This window comes from Anolis carolinensis, unplaced genomic scaffold, assembly GCF_035594765.1.
Source record: "Anolis carolinensis isolate JA03-04 unplaced genomic scaffold, rAnoCar3.1.pri scaffold_14, whole genome shotgun sequence".
Classification (NCBI taxonomy): Eukaryota; Metazoa; Chordata; class Lepidosauria; order Squamata; family Dactyloidae; genus Anolis; species Anolis carolinensis.
Window position 1 is genome coordinate 11323672 of NW_026943825.1, and position 19936 is coordinate 11343607.

Here is a 19936-nt window from a genome sequence, read left to right on the forward strand (position 1 = left end):
TTGAATGAGATTTTCCTGCTTCTTGCAGGGGGTTGGACTGGATGGCCCATGAGGTCTCTTCCAACTCTACGATTCTATGATTCTATGATTAAAAGCCACATCGACTGTTTTGATGTGGTGAGATGTGTTCCACATTGGGCATGCGTACTCAGCAGCAGAGTAGCCAAGTGCAAGGGCAGATGTCTTCACTGTGCCTTGTTGTGATCCCCAGGTTGTGCCAGTCAGCTTTCACATGATCTTATTTCTAGCATCCACTTTTTGCTTGATATTCAAGCAGTGTTGCTTGTAGGTCAGAGCATGGTCTAGAGCAGGGATCCTCAAACTTTTTAAGTGGAGGGCCGATTCACAGTCCCTCAGACTGTTAGGGGGCCGGACTAGGATGAAATAGTCCAAAATTAGGATTGTTGTTGTTGTGTGCCTTCAAGTCATTTCAGACTTAGGTCAACCCGAAGTCTAAAGTTTAGGTCAGAGGCCAGGTCAATGACCTTGGAGGGCCACATCCGGCCCATGGACCTTAGTTTGGGGACCCCTGATCTAGACAATCTCCTAAGACCATAGGTAAGCAAAGAGACCTTCAAATATCATGTAGATGGTCTCATAAGACCATAGGCAAGGAAAGGGACCCTCAAAGCCCATCTAGATGATCTCATAAGGCCATCAGAAGACCATAGATAAGGAAAGGGGCCCTCAAAGACCATCTAGATGGTTTCATAAGACCATAGCTAAGGAAATGGCCCCCCAAAGGCCATATAGATTATCTCATAAGGCCATCAGAAGACCATAGATAAGGAAAGGGGCCCTCAAAGACCATCTAGATGGTTTCATAAGACAATAGAGAAGGGTCCCCAAAGGCCATCCAGACAATCTCATAAAAACAAAGGGACCCTCAAAGGCCATCTAGACAGTCTCATAGGACCATAGGTAAGGAATGTGATCTCCAAAAGCCATCTAGATGGTCTCACAAGGCCGTCGCTAAGCAAAGAGACCTTCAAAGACCATCTAGACGATCTCATAAGACCACAGGTAAGCAAAAAGACCTTGAAAGACCAGGTAGACTTAGGTCAACCCTAAGTTTTAAGTTTAGGACAGGGGCCAGGTAAATGTCCTTGGAGGGCCGCATCCGGCCCCCGGGCCTTAGTTTGGGGACCCCTGGTCTAGAGTAACTCCCAGGTATGTTGGTGTGCTGCAATGCTCCAGTGGGATTCCTTCCCAGGGAATCCTCAGAGCTCGAGATGCTTGTCTGTTCTTAAGATGAAAAGCACATGTCTGTGTTTTAGATGGATTAGGAATCAGCTGGTTTTCCCTGTAATAGGCAGTAAAAGCACCTAAAGCTACAGAGAGCTTCTGTTCAACCATTTCGGAGCTCCCTGCTTGGGTAGTGGTGGCACGATCATCAGCATAGATGAAACTCTCTGTCCCTTCTGACAGTGGCTGGTCATTTGTGTAAATGTTGAACATGGATGGAGCAAGCACACTCCCCTGAGGAAGGCCATTCTTCTGTTTTCTGCTTCTCTGGCCCTGGAATTCAACAAAAAAGCTCCTGTTTTGTAGCAGATTTTCTACAAAGCGGGTGAGGTGGTAGTCCTTTGTGATATTGCTTAAGTTTTTCTCAGGAGAAAGTGATGATTTGCCGTGTCATAAGGTGCTGACAGGTCTATGAAGACAGCTCCTGTAATCTGCTGCCTTTGAAACTTATCTTCTATGTGTTGACTCAGGTTCCACACTTGTGATGTGCAGCTTTTGCCTTTCCTGAAGCCAGCTTGCTTTTGCAGCTGGTAAAGGTAAAGGTTTTCCCCTGACATGAAGTCTAGTTGTGTCCAACTCTGGGGGTTGGTGCTCATCTCCATTTCTAAGCCCAAGAGCCGGCATTGACCGTAGACACCTCCAAGGTCATGGGGCCATAGGCATGGCTGCATGGAGTGCTGTTACCTTCCTGCTGGAGTGGTACCTATTGATCTACTCACATTTGCATGTTTTCGAATCGCTAGGTTGGCAGAAGCTGGGGTTAACTGTGGGAGCTCACCCCACTCCCCAGATTCGAACCACCGATCTTTTAGTCCACAAGTTCAGCAGCTCAGCGGTTTAATCCGCTGTGCTACCAGGGGCTCATTTTGCAGCGGGCAGATGATAATTTTATCAGTGCCGATTGTGTTTAAGTGCAGGTCAAGTTCTTTAGGCACTGCACCGTGTGCCGATCACCACTGGGACCACCTTTACTGGCTTGTGCCAGAGTCTTTGCAGTTCGATCTTTAAATCCTTGTATGGTGTCAGATTCTCCAGTTACTTCTCTTCAATCCTGCTGGCGTATTTTTTTATTATTATTATTATTTGAAACACAACAAGATGAGTCCACAGCAGACACTCTGCTGGCTGTTGTACTGGATCACACGTCGGACACTTCCCAAGTGTCTAGGGCTGTGTGATGTATCGGCGAATAATGTGTGCAGATCCCAATAAGGTGGCCTTCTGCAGCTGGCAGATAGTAACTTTGTCAGCGTCAATTGTGTTTAAGTGCAGACCAAGGTCTTTAGGCACTGCACCCAGTGTGCCAATCACCACTGGGACCACCTTGGCTGGCTTGTGCCAGAGTCTTTGCAAATGTATCTTTAAATCCTCATATTGTGCCAGCTTTTTCAGTTGTTTCTTCTCAATTCTGCTGTCATCTGGGATTGCAACATCAACAATCCATACTTTGTTTTTTAACACGATTGTGAGGTCAGGAGTCTTGTGCTCCAAAACTCTGTCTGTCTGAATTCGGAAGTCCCAGAGTAGCTTGACGTGTTCATTTTCTGTAACTTTTTCTGGCTTGTGATCACACCAGTTCTTTGTCGCAGGCAGATGGTATTTGTGGCACAAGTTCCAATGAATCATCTGAGCAACCGCGTTATGCCTCTGCTTGTAGTCAGTCTGTGCGATCTTCTTGCAGCAGCTGAGGATGTTGTTGTTGTTGTTGTTGTTGTTGTTATTATATTGTATGACACAGCAAACAAGATAGATATGCTGGATTTCGTATCACAAAATCACAAGTCGAACACTTCCCAAGTGTCTAGGACTGTGTGATGTATTTTTGGATGATGCGTGCAGATCCCAGTCGGGTGGCCTTTTGCAGTTGGCAGATCGTGATTTTGTCAATGTCTATTGTTTCTAAATGCCGGCTAAGATCTTTTGGAACGGCACCCAGTGTGCCCATCACCACCGGGACCACCTGTACTGGTTTCTGCCAGAGTCTTTGAAGTTCAATCTTGAGGTCCTGAGAGCGGCTGAATTTTTCCTGTTGTTTTTCGTCAATGCGACTGTCACCTGGGATGGCAACATCAATGATCCAAACCTTTTTCTTTTCCACAACTGTGATGTCTGGTGTGTTGTGTTCCAGAACTTTGTCAGTCTGGATTCGGAAGTCCCACAGTATCTTTGCGTGCTCATTTTCCAATACTTTTGCAGGTTTGTGATCCCACCAGTTCTTTACTGCTGGGAGGTGGTACTTGTGGCATAAGTTCCAATGAATCATTTGGGCCACATAGTTGTGCCTCTGTTTGTAGTCTGTCTGTGCGGTTTTCTTACAGCAGCTGAGGATATAATCAATGGTTTTGTCAGCTTCCTTGCACAGTCTGCATAATCTGCTTCCTCTCTCCTGACCTTCTGGAAAAAACTCAAGACATGGCTTTGGGACCAAGCTTTTGACAAGTAATTGGAGCAGTGTAATATGTAACTATGAAAAAAATGTGCTTGACAAATGGAACAGCCCTGGATTATGTTTAAGATGGCATGATTTTAATTGATGTTTTAATAATTCATGTTTTAATTATTGGTTTAAATTGTAATTGTTTATTTGATATATGTGTGTATGGCATCAAATTGCTGACTGTTATTAGGCCGTCTTGAGTCCCCTCCGGGGTTGAGAAAAGCGGGATATAAATACGATAAATAATAAATAATATACTTTGGCCGGGTTCCCTGGTGGCACAGTGTGTTAAAGCGCTGAGCTGCTGAACTTGTGGACCAAAAGGTCCCAGGTTCAAATCCCGGGAGCGGAATGAGCGCCCGCTGTTAGCCCCAGCTCCTGCCAACCTAGCAGTTCGAAAACATGCAAATGTGAGTAGATCAATAGGTACCGCTCCGGCGGGAAGGTAACGGCGCTCCATGCAATCATGTCAGTGGGCACATGACCTTGGAGGTGTCTACAGACAACGCCGGCTCTTGGGCTTAGAAATGGAGATGAGCACCAACCTCCAGAGTGTGAGTAGATCAATAGGTACTGCTTTGGCGGGAAGGTAACGGCGCTCCATGCAGTCATGCCAGTGGCCACATGACCTTGGAGGTGTCTATGGACAACGCCGGCTCTTGGGCTTAGAAATGGAGATGAGCACCAATCCCCAGAGTGTGAGTAGATCAATAGGTACTGCTCCGGCGGGAAGGTAACGGCGCTCCATGCAATCATGCCAGTGGCCACATGACCTTGGAGGTGTCTACGGACAACGCCAGCTCTTTGGCTTAGAAATTGAGATGAGCACCAACACTCAGAGTTGGTCACGACTGGACTTAAGGTCAGGGGAAACCTTTACCTTTGTTATGCTTTGGCCAGACCTCACTTGTGCCTTTCTGAGCACAATACAGTAGAGTCTCACTTATCCAACATAAACGGGCCGGCAGAACGTTGGATAAGTGAATATGTTGGATAGTAAGGAGGGATTAAGGAGAAACCTATTAAACACCAAATTAGGTTATGATTTTACAAATTAAGTACCAAAACATCATGTTATACAACAAATTTGACAGAAAAAGTAGTTTAATATGCAGTAATGCTACGTAGTAATTACTGTATTTACGAATTTAGCACCAAAATATCACAATGTATTGAAAACATTGACTACAAAAATGCGTTGGATAATCCAGAACCTTGGATAAGCGAATGTTGGATAAGTGAGACTCTACTGTACCAAAACATCATGTTATACAACAAATTTGACAGAAAACGTAGTTCCATATGCAGTAATGCTATGTAGTAATTACTGTATTTACGAATTTAGCACCAAAATATCACGATGTATTGAAAACATTGACTACAAAAATGCGCTGGATAATCCAGAACCTTGGATAAGCGAATGTTGGATAAGTGAGACTCTACTGTAATTCAAGAAGGATGTGGATGGATAAACTGGAACTTCTCGCTCTCTCTTCACAAAAGAGGCTCAGGGAAGAAGACCAAGCGGAGGAGGCGCTTGCTTGACGAGCAGGCAGATTGGCCAATGGCGGCGAGCCGGGGCGGAGCTCTATCTCCTCCAATCGGGACCCCTTTGGACGCTGAGGCGGGCTCTCCTCCCCGCCGCTCCCTCTCGTGGGCGGGGCTTCTGGCAGGGGGCCCCATGCGTGGTGTCATGGAGGCTCAGTCCGCGAGCGGCCATTGAAGGGAGCGGAGCTGCGCGTTCGGCAGAAACAGCAGCAGGAGGCGAAGAAGGGCCACGTTCCCTCGCCGATTCGCTGGGGGCCATTTTTTTAGAAACTCCTCTTATTATTTCCAGCCAGAAAAGAGCGCTCTTGGTTGATATAATCCGTGTTGTTTATTCCTCTCCGTCCTCCCTCATTCCTCTGAAGGGGAAAAGGAAGAGAGCGCGCGATGGAGATGAAGAAGCGCATCAATCTGGAGTTGAGGAACCGCGCGCCGGAGAAGGTGAGAAGACGGTTGTTGGTGTTGGGGTTTTGTTTGGTTTTTTTTTTTGGTTCCAAGAGGCTTTTCCTCCCTTTCCCTGCGCGGCGCTGTCTCGCTTTCGACTCGGGTTTGCCAAGCCTCGCCATTGGCGCTCTCGCCTTTCGCCATGGCAGCCGCCCCTGATATTTTTTTTTCTTCCTTTCCTCGCCAAAAAAAAAAAAAATTATCAAAGAAGGCAGGGCTTCCAGGCAGGGATGTCTTCTCTTTTAATCCTTCTACGCAAAGCCCTTTAAGTCTGTGTGTATATACGCACATATATAAATAGCATGGAGACGGGAGGAAAGTATTATCCGCCACTGTGTTTTGTGGGTGTTTCTCTCCTCTTCGGGGCCTTCTTATCAGTGCCCCCACCCCCCAAATGTGATCCCACAATTGTTGTTTACTGCCTCCAAAGTCCAAAATATATCCCCCTTTACCTCTCTAGGGCAGGCATAGGCGGACTTGGGCCCTCCAGGGGTTTTGGACTCCAACTCCCACAATCCCCAACAGTTAGGAATGATGGGAGTTGGAGTCCAAAACGCCTGGAGGGCCCAAGTTTGCCCGTGCCTTCTGTAGGGACTCTTGGAAGGCTGTCTTCGTGACTTAATAATCAAGACTCGATGGTTATAATCACTTAATCCATTATAAAATGTGCCTTCAATGACAATTTGGGAATCAGGTGTTCCAGTTGTCGCTTCTTGTCCAAAGTTGAATCTTCCCACATTCTCTGCCATGGATGCCAATTATTACTGCAGTAGAGTCTCACTTATCCAAGGTTCTGGATTATCCAAGGCATTTTTGCAGTCAATGTTTTCAATATATTGTGATATTTTGGTGTCGCTTCTTGTCCAAAGTTGAATCTTCCCACATTCTCTGCCATGGATGCCAATTATTACTGCAGTAGAGTCTCACTTATCCAAGGTTCTGGATTATCCAAGGCATTTTTGCAGTCAATGTTTTCAATATATTGTGATATTTTGGTGTCGCTTCTTGTCCAAAGTTGAATCTTCCCACATTCTCTGCGATGGATACCAATTATTACTGCAGTAGAGTCTCACTTATCCAAGGTTCTGGATTATCCAAGGCATTTTTGCAGTCAATGTTTTCAATATATTGTGATATTTTGGTGTCGCTTCTTGTCCAAAGTTGAATCTTCCCACATTCTCTGCCATGGATGCCAATTATTACTGCAGTAGAGTCTCACTTATCCAAGGTTCTGGATTATCCAAGGCATTTTTGTAGTCAATGTTTTCAATATATTGTGATATTTTGGTGCTAAATTTGTAAATACAGTAATTACAACATAACATTACTGCGTATTGAACTACTTTTTCTGTCCAATTTGTTGTGCTTAATTTGTAAAATCATAACCTAATTTGATGTGTAATAGGCTTTTCCTTAATCCCTCCTTATTATCCAAGATATTCGCTTATCCAAGGTTCTGCCGGCCCGTTTGACTTGGATAACTGAGACTCTACTTTATTATTATTATTATTATTATTTTATTATGACACAGCAAACAAGATAGACATACTGGATTTCATATCACAAAATCACAAGTCGAACACTTCCCAAGCGTCTAGGACTGTGTGATGTATTTTCGGATAATGCGTGCATTATTATCATCATCATCATCATCCACCTGGCTATCTGGGTCATTCAGACCCTTCCTGGCTAGTTTGGTTTCTGGGTTCCTGTGAGTTTTCCCAGTTGACTGGCCATGTTCTAGAAGCATTCTCTCCTGACATTTCGCCCACATCTATAGCAGGCATCCTCAGAGGTTGTGAGGTCTGTTGAAAACTCGGCAAGTGGGTTTTATATATCTGTGGAATAATGTCCAGGGTGGGAGAAACAACGCTTGTCTGTTGGAGGCAAGTGTGGCCACCTTGATTGAATAGCCTTTCAGCTTCGAAGCCTGGCTGCTTACTGTCTGGGGGAATCCTTTGTTGGGAGGCGATTGATTCATGTCTGGAATTCCCCTGTTTTCTGAGTCTTTTACTGTCCTGATTTTAGAGCTTTTTAAATGCTGGTTGCCAGATTTTGTTCATTTTCGTGGTTTGCTCCTTTCTGTTGGTTTCGCCCACCTTCTCCGCCATGGATATTTGGGCAGCAAATACTCCTAATAATCCAGAATTCTCAGCTTCCCAACGACCGTCGTGTGTTGCATATCTAGGTCATGGAGGTTCTTCCCCTCCCTGAAATCCTGTCTTTTTCCCTTTTTGTAAAGAAACCAAGGAGTATAAGCAACCCAAGAGAGAGGAGTGTCAAAAACCCAAAACTTTTCTCCTGGTTTTTCCGGCATTCCATTTTTAATTTTTTTCTCTCTCTCCAGGCACGCTGCTCCTAACTGGCTCTTTTTCGTCGAATCTAGGTCACGCGATGGCGGTGGTGGCGGCGCTCTGTGTGTGCGCCGTGCCTTTTACAACCATTTGGAGGAAGAGGCGGAGGCTTTTGTTCGGGAGAGGACACCCAACCGCCCCCTCCAGCCACCAAATCGGGTGGCCCCCTCCCTCCCTCCCTCCCCGCCTTCGACTTTTCACCATTTTGGTTGTTAAAAAAAAGAAAAGAAAAATGTGGCGGCACATGGTGGAGGCTTCCTGGCCTCTTTATTTTTAACTTCTCAGGGCGGCTGCTCAGCCGCAAAGCAAGCCCAAGCCGAATCCATCTTAGAGTCCCGTCTACACTTTCATCTCTTGTCTCTCTCTAGCGCTAGGGAGTAGGAGAAGGAATGGGAGACATGTTTGTTCTTAAAAGCAGACAAGTCGTGCATGGAGTCGTGTGTAGACACTGCTTGCATTTGTTGCTGAATGTGGAATTTACTTGGCTTTTTCTGAGTTCTTGCCTTGCTAGAGAGAGTGAGCACACATGGAGGAAGGACTGAATTCCAATTTCTTCCTTTCTTCTTTCCTTCCTTTTGACTTCTGTCTTCTTTCCTTCCATCTTCCTTAATTCCTGCTGTCTTCTTTCCTCCCTTCCATTTGCCTTTCTTCCATTCCTTCTTTCCATCCATCATCTCCCAGTGGAAAGGTGATAAGACTATTTGTTGTTGAAGATTTTCATGGCTGGAATCACTTGGTTGCTGTGAGTTTTCCTGACTGTATGGCCATGTTACAGAAGCATTCTCTCCTGATGTTTTGCCCATCTATGGCAGGCATCCTCAGAGGTTGTGAGGTCTATTTGGAAACTAGGCAAATGGGTTTTTATATATCTGTGGAATATTCAGGGTGGGAGAAAGAACTCTTGTCTTGTCTCTAAAATGAGGCCAGTAAATAAAGAACAACACTCAGAAGACAGGGGAATTCCAGACAAGAAACAATCAGGGCCAGTTAACACCTTCCAACAAAGGATTCCCCCAGGCAGGAAACAGCCAGGCTTTGAAGCTGCCAGGCTATTAAATGCTATCAAGCTGGCCACATTCACACTTGCCTCAGGCAGACAAGAGTTTTTTCTCCCACCCTGAACTTTCCACAGATATATAAACTTCACTTCCCTAGTCTTCAACAGACCTCAGCAACATCTGAGGATGCCTGGCATAGGCAAACTCACAGCAAGCCGATAAGACAATTGTTTTCAGTCTGAGATAGCTTCCCAAATTCCAGTCCCTGAAGAGAGATAAAGGTTTCGTGGCCCACTGCTGTGCATTGTGATGCAAATCCTCACATATATAAGGAAAGGAATCTCCATGTTGTCGAAGGCTTTCATGGACGGGATCTCAGGGTTGTTGTATGTTTTCCGGGCTATATGGTCATGTTCCAGAAGTATTCCCTCCTGACATTTCGCCCACATCTATGGCAGGCATCCTCAGAACCTCACAACCTCTGAGGATGCCTGCCATAGATGTGGGCGAAACGTCAGGAGAGAATACTTCTGGAACATGGCCATATAGCCCGGAAAACATACAACAACCCCAAAGGAATCTGTCTAGGAAGGTCTTGACCCCAGAGGAACAGACTTGCTAAGCAGATTGTCAGTACTAACGGACTCATTCAAAGTCCCTTGGAAAACCTCACCGAACTTTGTTTCATGCTCTTTATGCCTACTCCAGTTAAAGGGAAGGGTGCTAAGCTGAGTAATTTAAAGGTCCCATTGTTTATCCAGGAATGTTGATTGTGTACTTTAAGTAGTTTTGTAGAAATTGGCTGCTAAGCTTTCACTGAACTGTCCTCTGGATGTGTTGTGTACATAACTTCGCAATTTTCACATATGCTTCTGGTTACTGTTTCACAAGGGCAGGAGATATGGATAGATACACACCTACAGCCATCTGCATTCACAGTGGTTAGGGTCTCAGGAGCTCCCCAACAGTGGGAAAATGCAAATAATTAATTTGAGAAAATACCTCTGTAAGAATCTGTGGGTACTAAGAATCACGATGGAGGACTTGTAAATGCCGAGAGTTTGACCTTTGCAGATTTGATTATCCAGAGTTTCTATCTAAGCCTTTCTAAGTCCTCCAGCATGACTCTATGGTCAACTTCTGGTGGAGTTGACTATAGAGCCACAGTGGAAGGTGTAAAGCTTCCTGGAAAGGGCAATACTCAATTCCATAAATGTGGAGGGATGACTCTGTGTCTATGTATTTTGCCTTTTTCTCAGTTTGGGACTCAAGGCAGCTTCCAAGAATTAAGCATAGTTTCAAATTCACAGCTATTATCAAATCTGAAAGGTTAAAATAAAGTAAAGCAACAAACAAAAGTACAGCACTTTATACAGGACTTTGTTCTCAAATATTCAGAAGAAAAGTTACTCGTTGGGACTATAGCTGAGCGATTCTTGGTCTGTAATCCAAGCCAAGTTAACTTTTGCAAGCTCAGGTAAATAAAAAAATGCAATAAAGTACGACGGTTGAATGAAAAGTAATGCCTCCACCTTCGTTAACTCAACAGACGGCAGTATTGATATGCGGCAGGTACTGGCTTGTTCAGTAGACTCTCCTCTACAGATCCATTTGGCAGGAAGCCTTAGTATTGAACAGTTGTGTTAAAGTGCGAAGTATGGAACCCTGCACAGATAGTCAGTCAATGCAACTTAAGCAACATGTAATCATTGAATTCCTGACAGCAGAAGGTGTCACCCCAAAGGAGATTCATCAGAGAATGCAAGCTGTTTGTGGTGATTGTGTTGTGTGATCTTTGGCAGAAATGTATCCAATTGTTTGGTGATTATGTGGAAAAGTGAATAGTGGTAGTTAAAGAGCACATTCTAAGGATTATTTCTGCGTTTGATCTATTAAAATATTCCCATCCAAATCCAAGTAACGAAGGCGGAGGCATTACTTTTCATTCAACCCTCGTATCAGGCTTCAGTTTACTGTAAAGTTTAGCAAATGGACTAAAGAGCTTTCTGGAGAACAACACCCACCTGACTAGAAATCACAATTATGGTGAAGATAGATTTGTCCCTAGTCCCATTTGCACAATGTGTGTCAGGTTGCTGAACTCACTGGCTCTTTCAGTCTGTGATCATTAAAGCTTTGACTGTAAATTATTCCTTATTGGGCTCATGTTAAGCTTATCTTACTAGTAAAAAAGTGTTCCTGGCAGTTTTTAAAGGACATTATGAGATGTTTTCAACCAAAACATTTACTGCCATTTCCCCCCTCCCAAGTTAGGGATGAAATATCCAACATATGGACATACCTTACCTTTGAGGGTGGTGGGTTCTCCTTCGTGGGAAGCTTTTCTATAGAGGCTAGATGGCCGTCTCTCAGAACCGTTGTGTAGTTGAATGGGGCTGGTCTAGATGGCCCTTGGGCTCCCTTCCATTGCTTCAGTTGCTTTGGCTCCGTCCTGTCTAGTTTTTACGTGTGAGAAGTTGATTCCCTCCAGCTGAGAAACACCTTTGTGGTCTTTCTTGCAGGTCACTGAGTTAGTCCTGGACAACTGTCGGTCTAGCAATGGCGAAATCGAAGGCCTGAGCGACACATTTAAAGAGCTAGAGTTCCTCAGCATGGCCAACGTTGAGCTGACATCACTGGCCAAACTCCCCGCTTTGAATAAACTTCGGAAGGTGAGTCTTGGGATGCTTCTATAATTACTGGTAGTTGCGTTGGGAAATATTGCTGATGCTCTTAGTATAAAATTATTCACCATGACAATTGCCCTTTTCCCAGGGACTGACACCATATTTTTGCCCATTGGATACTATTGTTTATTTCCTGGAAATGAAATGGGTATTAATGTCTTTGGAATTGTTGCATAGTTGAAAAATACACAAGCAGGGTTATTATGACTCTTAGCAAAAGATCAGTACTACATAAAGAAAGTTACCACTTGCTGCTTACTGGGAACCTCTCTCTCTTACAACTGCAGATACATTTGTTTTACGTATGGCAGATGCTTGCAGAAAGAAAAACAACACTGTAACAAATCTAAAAATCTGGAAGTTTAAAATATGATGACCCACAAGGTTGTCAGAGGTTTGCCATTGCCTTTCTCTGAGGCTGAGAATGTGTGACTTGCCTTGGTAATTCAGGCTGTTTCTACAGCCAAGCAAGAAGTCGAACCACTATCTCTGAGACTGGATCTACACTGCCATATAATCCAGGCTAAAGCAGATAATCTGGATTCAGAAACTGGATTATATAGCAGTGTAGATCCAGCCTCAAACTCTTAATCCAACACTGACTATTGGCTGTTTCAGCATTGCTTAGCTTGCTTCAGTTTAGATTTGTGTGATTTTCCTCCTTGCTATCCTTCTGCTGGTGGGCAAAGCCCTTGTTATTTATTCTAAAGGGGGTGCAATTTTGTTTTAAATTATACTTGTTAAAAATTATGTTTTTACATTGGTTTAATATGAGTAATAGTTTTTTTAAAATGTTGATTTTAGGGGGAATATTTTTAATAGTATTGTAATCATTTTAATTGGTAATGTGTCTTGATAGGAGTGAGTCGAGTATAAGTAAAATTAATCATACTCGCTACAATAACACAGCATTGGAAAGGTATCCAACATTGGTGTTCCTGATTGTAAGACTTCTTTGCATTGTAGCTGGAACTGAGTGATAACCTCATCTCTGGAGGCCTGGAGGTCCTGGCAGAACGGTGTCCGAATCTTACGTACCTAAACCTGAGTGGCAACAAAATCAAGGACCTCAGCACTGTGGAGTCTCTTGTGAGTTCTTTGTGATTATTTAGAAGCCTGCGCAGTCAGTAAGCCAAACTTTACACGCCCAGAACCTTCAAATATTAATATTATTTAGTATTGTTATGAATTGGTAGTACAAGGCATTCCATCGCCATCCTAGAATTATTGGGCTATCAAAAGGCAAGTAAACAGAAATCACTTCCTGATTCAAAAAATATATTTTCTGAAGATAAGTTGTCACCTAGGGATAGGAAACATACTAGACATGCTCCGCACGTCCCATTTGGTGGGAAAACATTTTTTAACATTTTTCTTTTTGAGTCTAGGATGTACTAGGGACTAGTGGAAATGCCTTCCCCACTCCCTACATATCATTTGGGGGGGGCAGTTTTTAAACCCATGGTGAGCCCCATGAGCATTATATTTTGCCCATCCCTGAGCCATATAAGTCATGGGTGGGTTTTGCCCACTTGTATCAATAAACCAGATAGTTTGAGGAATAATGTTACTAAGTATAAAGTGAGCCTACAAAGTTCATTGCGGCTGGGTTGTTGTATGTTTTCCAGGCTGTATGGCCATGTTCCAGAAATATTCCCTCCTGACGTTTCGCCCACAACTATAAACATAATTGTGAGGTGACCTCACAACCTCTGAGGATGCCTGCCATAGATGTGGGCGAAACGTCAGGAGAGAATACTTCTGGAACATGGCCATACAGCCCGGAAAACATACAACAACCCTGTGATCCCGGCCATGAAAGCCTTTGACAACTTCATTGGGGCTGGTTGCAAATAAGGATGAGCTGGTGCTGCAACCTTGTTTTGCCTGTGTTTATACTAAGTTGACAACAGTAAAGCATTTAGAACTGGCTTTTCAAGATGCCTTCTTCTCGTTCAGAAATCTCATCCATTCTTTTTCCTCTTTTTAGCAAAATCTGAAGAATTTGAAGAGTCTTGATTTGTTTAACTGCGAAATCACAAAACCAAAAGATTACAGAGAAAGTGTGTTTGAGTTGCTTCAGCAAATAACATACCTCGACGGGTTTGATCAAGATGATAATGAGGCCCCTGACTCAGAAGATGAAGATGATGAAGGTAGTTCTTCATTGAAGTCTTAAGACGTGAAGGTCAAAACTAAGCAAGGGTGAAGGTGACATAAATGGGGTGGTTTAAATCGCATGCTTCAAAACAAGCTGCATGTCTGATAAAAAAGGTAAAGGAAAGCTTAAAAGAAAAAATATATGCATGCAGTTAGTGGCAAAATGACAATGCATCCCATTGCCTTTTAAGACAGTGTTTCCCTTATTGAGTTTCCAGCATTAACTTATATTTACTCCCAAAAACGATTCACTTGAGTTTAAATCTACACATACAGAAATTGGGTAGCATCTAGATGCTGCAGTCTTCTTGGGACTGTATTACAGTAGAGTCTCAACATAAACGGGCCGGCAGAACGGGGATTAAGAAAAAGCCTATTAAACATCAAATTAGGCTATGATTTTACAAATTAAGCACCAAAACATCATGTTATACAACAAATTTGACAGAAAAAGTAGTTCAATATGCAGCAATGCTAAGTAGTAATTACTGTATTTACTAATTTAGCACCAAAATATCACGATGTATTGAAAACATTGACTACAAAAATGCGTTGGATAATCCAGAATGTTGGATAAGTGAGTGTTGGATAAGTGAGACTCTACTGTACTTCAGAATGCAAGTGGGAACACTTGCATTTTTTTGGAAGCATGCATCCTGTAAACAATGAAAAACTTTTAAGCCGCCTTCACATGTTGCCTTGCAAAAGAGAGTTCTTGAGCATTCGGGCTTGTCTTCTGTATTGTGTTAAACTGTGGTACAACTTGAGCATCCCTAATCTGGAAATCTGAAATCCCCCGAAACACCAAAATTTTCTGCCAGGCATCCACTTCCGCCTTTGAAGCTCTGCTCATTTCTTTTTTGTGCAGTACATACAGTATTGATTTATTTTTTATACAATACCAGGTTTTGTATATTCTCATTCTCTGGGATCCTTAGTCTTTCTCTAGTCTCACTTCTCATATTCAACACAAGTAGCAAGTGAACGAGACATGAAGGTGGAGATGCAAAGGTCTGTGAAAAGGTGGGCGGTTTGGATTTGCGTGGAGCACCATGCTTGGACTCCCACCATTTCACATATATTACAAAATCTGAGAGGGGAAAAAATCAAAACGCTTCTGTTCCCCAGCATTTCGGGAAAGTGATATTCTGCTTGTACCATCCAGAGGATCTCAAACACGGGTTGGTTTTGATCCTACAAATTGGCCCTTGAATTCCAACACAGGAGTAGATTCTGCAGTATGCAGTTCATTAGCATTCCCTTCTCTTCAGATGGGGACGAAGATGAAGACGAGGAAGACGAAGACAAAGCTGGTCCTCCCGGAGAATACGAGGAGAACGATGAGGAAGATGACGACGCTTCGGACTTGGGAGAAGTTGAAGGCGAAGAGGAGGAGGAGGAAGTGGGTCTCTCGTATTTGATGAAAGAAGAGATTCAGGTGGACCTTTCACTCCTTAGCAAAGTATTTCCACGCCTGAGCACATCTCATGGATGTGAGCCTTGAGTTTCATCGGGCTTTCTTCCAAGTAAATGGGCAAAGCTCAGATGTTGGAAGGCTTCAATTTAACCTTAGGATTATTTTGTATTCGTGCAGTCTTTAATAAGTGAGAGGTTATTATCAAATATTTGACAAGTCCAGGCTGGGGTTGTGCTGTAGTGACTTCTGTGATGGGGAGACCCAATTATGGCATGCTCTCCCTATATATAAATACATTCTTAGTCTTCCAACACCAGGTTAAATATACAACTTTTTATGAAAACCTTTGAGATCTTCATGATTTTGTTTGAATCTGTGCAAGTTTTAAACAGAAATCCTCTAAATTGCTGTGTGCCTTATTACTTATTTTAAGTATTTTTATGAGTGTATCTTATCTTCACCTTCTAATTTATGACTAAACAGAGTTAGTAGAGTAAGATAGCCCAGGATTATGAATTTCTCAAGGTGTTTATTAAGTGGCCTCTTTGTGAACTGCTGAAAGCCTTTCTCTCCTTGTGGAGATAAAAAGCAGGATATAAATAAACATAATAATTGTCTTCTTTCTCTGAAGGATGAAGAGGATGATGATGATTATGTAGAGGAGAGGGAGAATGAAGAAGAGGAAGGTAAGTGTCCCATTCAGTGAAGAAATTTGCTCATGACTGCTAAGATATCTTAGAATTGATTTGTTTTTTATCCAGTTTCCTTCCCAGTGACAGAGTCTTAAGTCAAAATCAACACAATGTGTAGACTTTATAATTCTGTCATAAATTCTAAAGTTCTGGTTTGCATCAGAGTTATTAGAAATTAAAAGAGAAAAGATGAAGGAGTTTGTGAGCACGAGGAAGAGTTTTTGGGCCAAAGGATGCTTTTATTAGTTGTTATCTAGCTTGGCAGGAGGTAATTCATTATTCTCTTCTGGAAGAACCAATCGAAGATGTTTTTGGGTCACCTGGATCCATAAGTCCACGTTTGTTCAAGAAGCAGCAACAAAAAGCTTCTTCTTCCGAACAGGTGACCAATGTCTCCTTTCTTCCACAGCCGAAGCTCTCCGAGGTGAGAAGAGAAAACGTGCCGCTGAAGACGAAGGCGATGAGGATGACGATTAAGCTGTAGGACAGAGAAATTAGGACCAGATTTCAAATTTGTTGCAGGATATGCAATAGTGATATGCAGCCTTGTATGTCTCCATGTATCATAGGTTTCCCTGCAGAAAACATTTAATGTGTTAACTTTTTATAGGAAGTGTGTTTTGACTCTTTTTTGGCCCTTTTTATCATTCCAACTAAGCAGTAATCGCCCGTTCTCGATCATGTGCAGGTAACACTGTTTCCATCTCTTTTAACCGTTCAACCAGTTGTCTCCCTGGCCTTCTTTTTCTTGCTGCCCCGAGGTTGGATTCTTTTATTTTTCCTTACTGGGTTTTCCACGTGAGCATGCTGTTAGTTCTAGCCACAGTTAGGCAGATCAGTTTTAATTTAAAACTTCAAAAGGTAGGACACTACAAATCAAATATATCACAGTGGGATAACAAGCTTTTTGGGAGAAAAGCTGGTCATGGGAGGTGGAACAGGAGCTGTGTGAAATTAATATTACCTTTCCAGCTCATTTTAAAAGAATTTCTGTGGAAGACACATGAATTTCTTGGCACCTCCCTAGTGATATTTTATTCAAATGTTTTAAGCAATGCGTTAGATCAGCTCCCAGTTTGAGTTTCACTTTTTTCCAAAACATCTTGAGACAAAAAAAAATGCCCTTTAGAGGTAACGTACCTATAGTTCATTGACCATTATACACTATTGATTCCCTTTCTGACCATTATATTCCTCAGGATTAAACAGAGAGCCCATTATTTGAGATGTCTACCTCCTGCTTTAATTTTAAGAACAGAGAACATTTTATCAAAAAAGACTCCTTTAATCATGTTAGAATAGTTAAGAAGGGGGCTTTCCTTCTAGATCAACTTTTTGAAGCAAGAGTTGGTAGGTTAGTGCTGAAATTTCTTTTTGGTGGTTCTCCGACCGACTGAACTTTGGATTTGGGTGGGGCTCAAAGTTATATTCATTCTCCAAAAAAAAAGGGGGGGGCTGTGGAAAATTGAGGGGGCAGTTGGCAGTTTGCTGGAGGACTGTTAAAAGGAAACTTAATCAGCAAGGCTTCTCAGTTGACTTCGGGAGGACTTTAGATAAACATGTTCATGCCACGCATCCATTGAGTCAAGAGAAATCTGTTTCTCTTGAAAGCATAAAAGGGGTGACAACCTGGTTGCTGTTCATCTTGCTTTCCATTTGGCAGGTTGCTTTTTAAAAACTAACAGAGACCCAGCGCTCTTTTTTTGGTTCTGGCTTAGGACAGACTTAACTTGTATTGTTAAATAAATATTTTAACTCAAATAATGCGCAGGTGTATTCAAGAGAAACTATTTTTTTATTATCCTGTCCTGCCTGGGAGAAGCTGTTGTCCCTAATTTCAGGGTGAAAATAAAAAGGGGTATTTTTGCATAGCGGGAGTTGGCCTGTACTGTGTTTGCTTGTGAATATAAATAAAGATGCTACATGCCGCTGGCAACTCTTTATAAATTACATTAGGCTCCTGATTTAGCTTTGGTGGTATGGCGTTTGAGAAGAGCAGCAAACAAATCTGGTATGGTTTTTCCCCCTTGGATTTCTCATTCGTGGCACAACGAATATCAAAGACATTTGAACGGAAGGGAATGCAGGAAGTCATTTAGTAGAAATTCTGGGTATTTTTGGAGAATCATGAGCAAAGCTTTATCCCAATACTGTTGCTACATTTGTGTACGGAGGATGATTTAAAAAAACTTTTTTAAAAGTTCTAGAGGTTCTGTGTTTAAAGCCACTGGCTTTAGCATTAATCCAGGTTTCTTGAGGTGGTATCTTTTTTTCTTCCCTCTTATGCTTTTATGTTCAATTTAGGTTTTAGAAAATAATGAAAAGTATCTTTGAAAGTAAATGAAAAGTACTCAAAAGTGGTAACTTGCTTGCAATATACTTCTATTGTGGCCACCGTCCTATTGTTTAGATTGTAAACAAGGAGTTGATTTTCCCCCTCAAATAAAAGGGTCTTTGCTCCAATTGTATCCTTTTGCTGGAAGTTGGAAGAGAGGCATCTTTGAATTGGGTTTCAAAATACTGATACCAAGTTTTTTAAAAAGCGCTGATGGTTTGAAATGATGGCAAATATTTTGCATTCAGTCACTTTCAAATCTTGACAGCTTTAGCAGAGCGAAACCAAACCAAGCTTATCCATGGCACACCTATAAATAGGTTTACAGCTTCTCTCTAGAGATTTTTGTCTCCTAAAGGTAATACAACCAGCTAAATACATTGCCACAGTTTTTGAGATTTGTGTAGTCCAAATATTAGAGTGTTGTTGCTTTTTGTTTGTTTGCTTGTTTTTTTGTTTTAGGACAGCAAAGAGTTAACACAGAGCCTCTGGATAACTTTTGATATTTTGGGGGATTTCTTTTTTTCCTTTTTTTCCTGGTTTGGTGGGTTCTTTAATGAAAATACGTCAGGGTGGGTTTTATATTTTGTAGAGATTTTGTCCTATTCGAATGCTCTTTATATGGCAGTATGTATATAGTGTGTTCAATTTCCTTTTCAAATTCTAAGAAGAAAAAGACACCAACTTGGAAGAGTTTCTTTTTTTTGTGCGCAACTGTGTTTTAAAAAAATAAAAGCCATGACAGTGTTAAATAAATAACAGGTTCCTACAGCACACTTCTGATGGATTTTTAGTTGTTAACAGAATGTGAGTGTTTTTTTCCCCTGTGTGGTGTAAATTTTAAATTAAAAGATTTTCAATCTAAACATGGGGTGATTTCTTATGTGTGTGTTTTATTTTTAATCTTTCAAAAACAAAATTATTTCATTTGGGTGCTGCACTTCCTAGATTTGGGCTCTTATGAATCTCAGATGTATTCTAACTAATTTTAGTGACACGTTTTCAATGGATTTCATTGAAATACTTCACACCTAATAACAATAATAAGTACAAACACCATCTGCCTGTGGCAAAAACTGGTGGGATCAGAAGCGTGAAAAGGTTACAGAAAAATAACATGTCAAACTACTCTGGGACTTCCGAATTCAGACTGACAAGAGTTTTGGAGCACAAGATTCCTGACCTCAAGATCGTGTTAAAAAATGGATCATCGATGTTGATGAATTGACAAGAAGCACCTGGGAAAGCTTACACGATATGAGGATTTAAAGATTGACCTGCAAAGACTCCGGCACAAGCCAGTCAAGCTGGTCCCAGTGGTGATTGGCACACTGGGTGCAGTGCCAAAAGACCTTGGCCAACACTTAAAAACAATCGGCGCTGACAAAATTACCATGTCAGCTGCAAAATTCCACCCTGCAGGCATTATTCACCAAAACATAGTCCTATAAACTTGGAAGTGACCAACATGTGATCCAATACAGCAGCTAGTATAGTGATCTTGTTTGCTGTGTAGTAATCTTATGTATCAAATAATAATATAAATAGGACCAAGGATTCTGGTAATGCTCAAATTAGCCAGCGTGAAAGCAGAAAAAGGGGATTTTGTACTAATATACTGA

General features: G+C 42.1%; 1 protein-coding gene across 2 annotated transcripts; it reads left to right on the forward strand.

Annotated features, from left to right (window-relative positions):
• The first annotated feature begins 5344 nt into the window (after nt 1–5344).
• Nucleotides 5345–19180, forward strand: anp32e (acidic nuclear phosphoprotein 32 family member E). 2 transcript variants are annotated; one of them, XM_062964783.1, is made up of 7 exons: nt 5345–5668; nt 11546–11695; nt 12677–12799; nt 13701–13866; nt 15142–15272; nt 15919–15973; nt 16389–19180. In XM_062964783.1, the coding sequence occupies exons 1-7, from the start codon at nt 5615–5617 to the stop codon at nt 16454–16456; spliced, it is 747 nt and encodes a 248-aa protein (XP_062820853.1). In that variant the 5' UTR covers nt 5345–5614; the 3' UTR covers nt 16457–19180. The 2 variants fall into 2 exon arrangements, with proteins under 2 accessions (XP_062820853.1, XP_003228725.1); XM_003228677.4 differs by having other exon boundaries at nt 5346–5668; nt 15142–15308.
• The last annotated feature ends 756 nt before the right edge of the window (nt 19181–19936 follow it).

What these genes read in the sequence shown, in the direction of transcription:
- anp32e (XM_003228677.4), top strand. Translation starts at nt 5,615, where the DNA reads ATGGAGATGAAGAAGCGCATCAATCTGGAGTTGAGGAACCGCGCGCCG. An exon ending in GGAACCGCGCGCCGGAGAAG is followed by an intron (nt 5,669 to 11,545) that starts GTGAGAAGACGG and finishes TCTTTCTTGCAG; the next exon opens with GTCACTGAGTTAGTCCTGGA. An exon ending in AGAAGATGAAGATGATGAAG is followed by an intron (nt 13,867 to 15,141) that starts GTAGTTCTTCAT and finishes CCTTCTCTTCAG; the next exon opens with ATGGGGACGAAGATGAAGAC.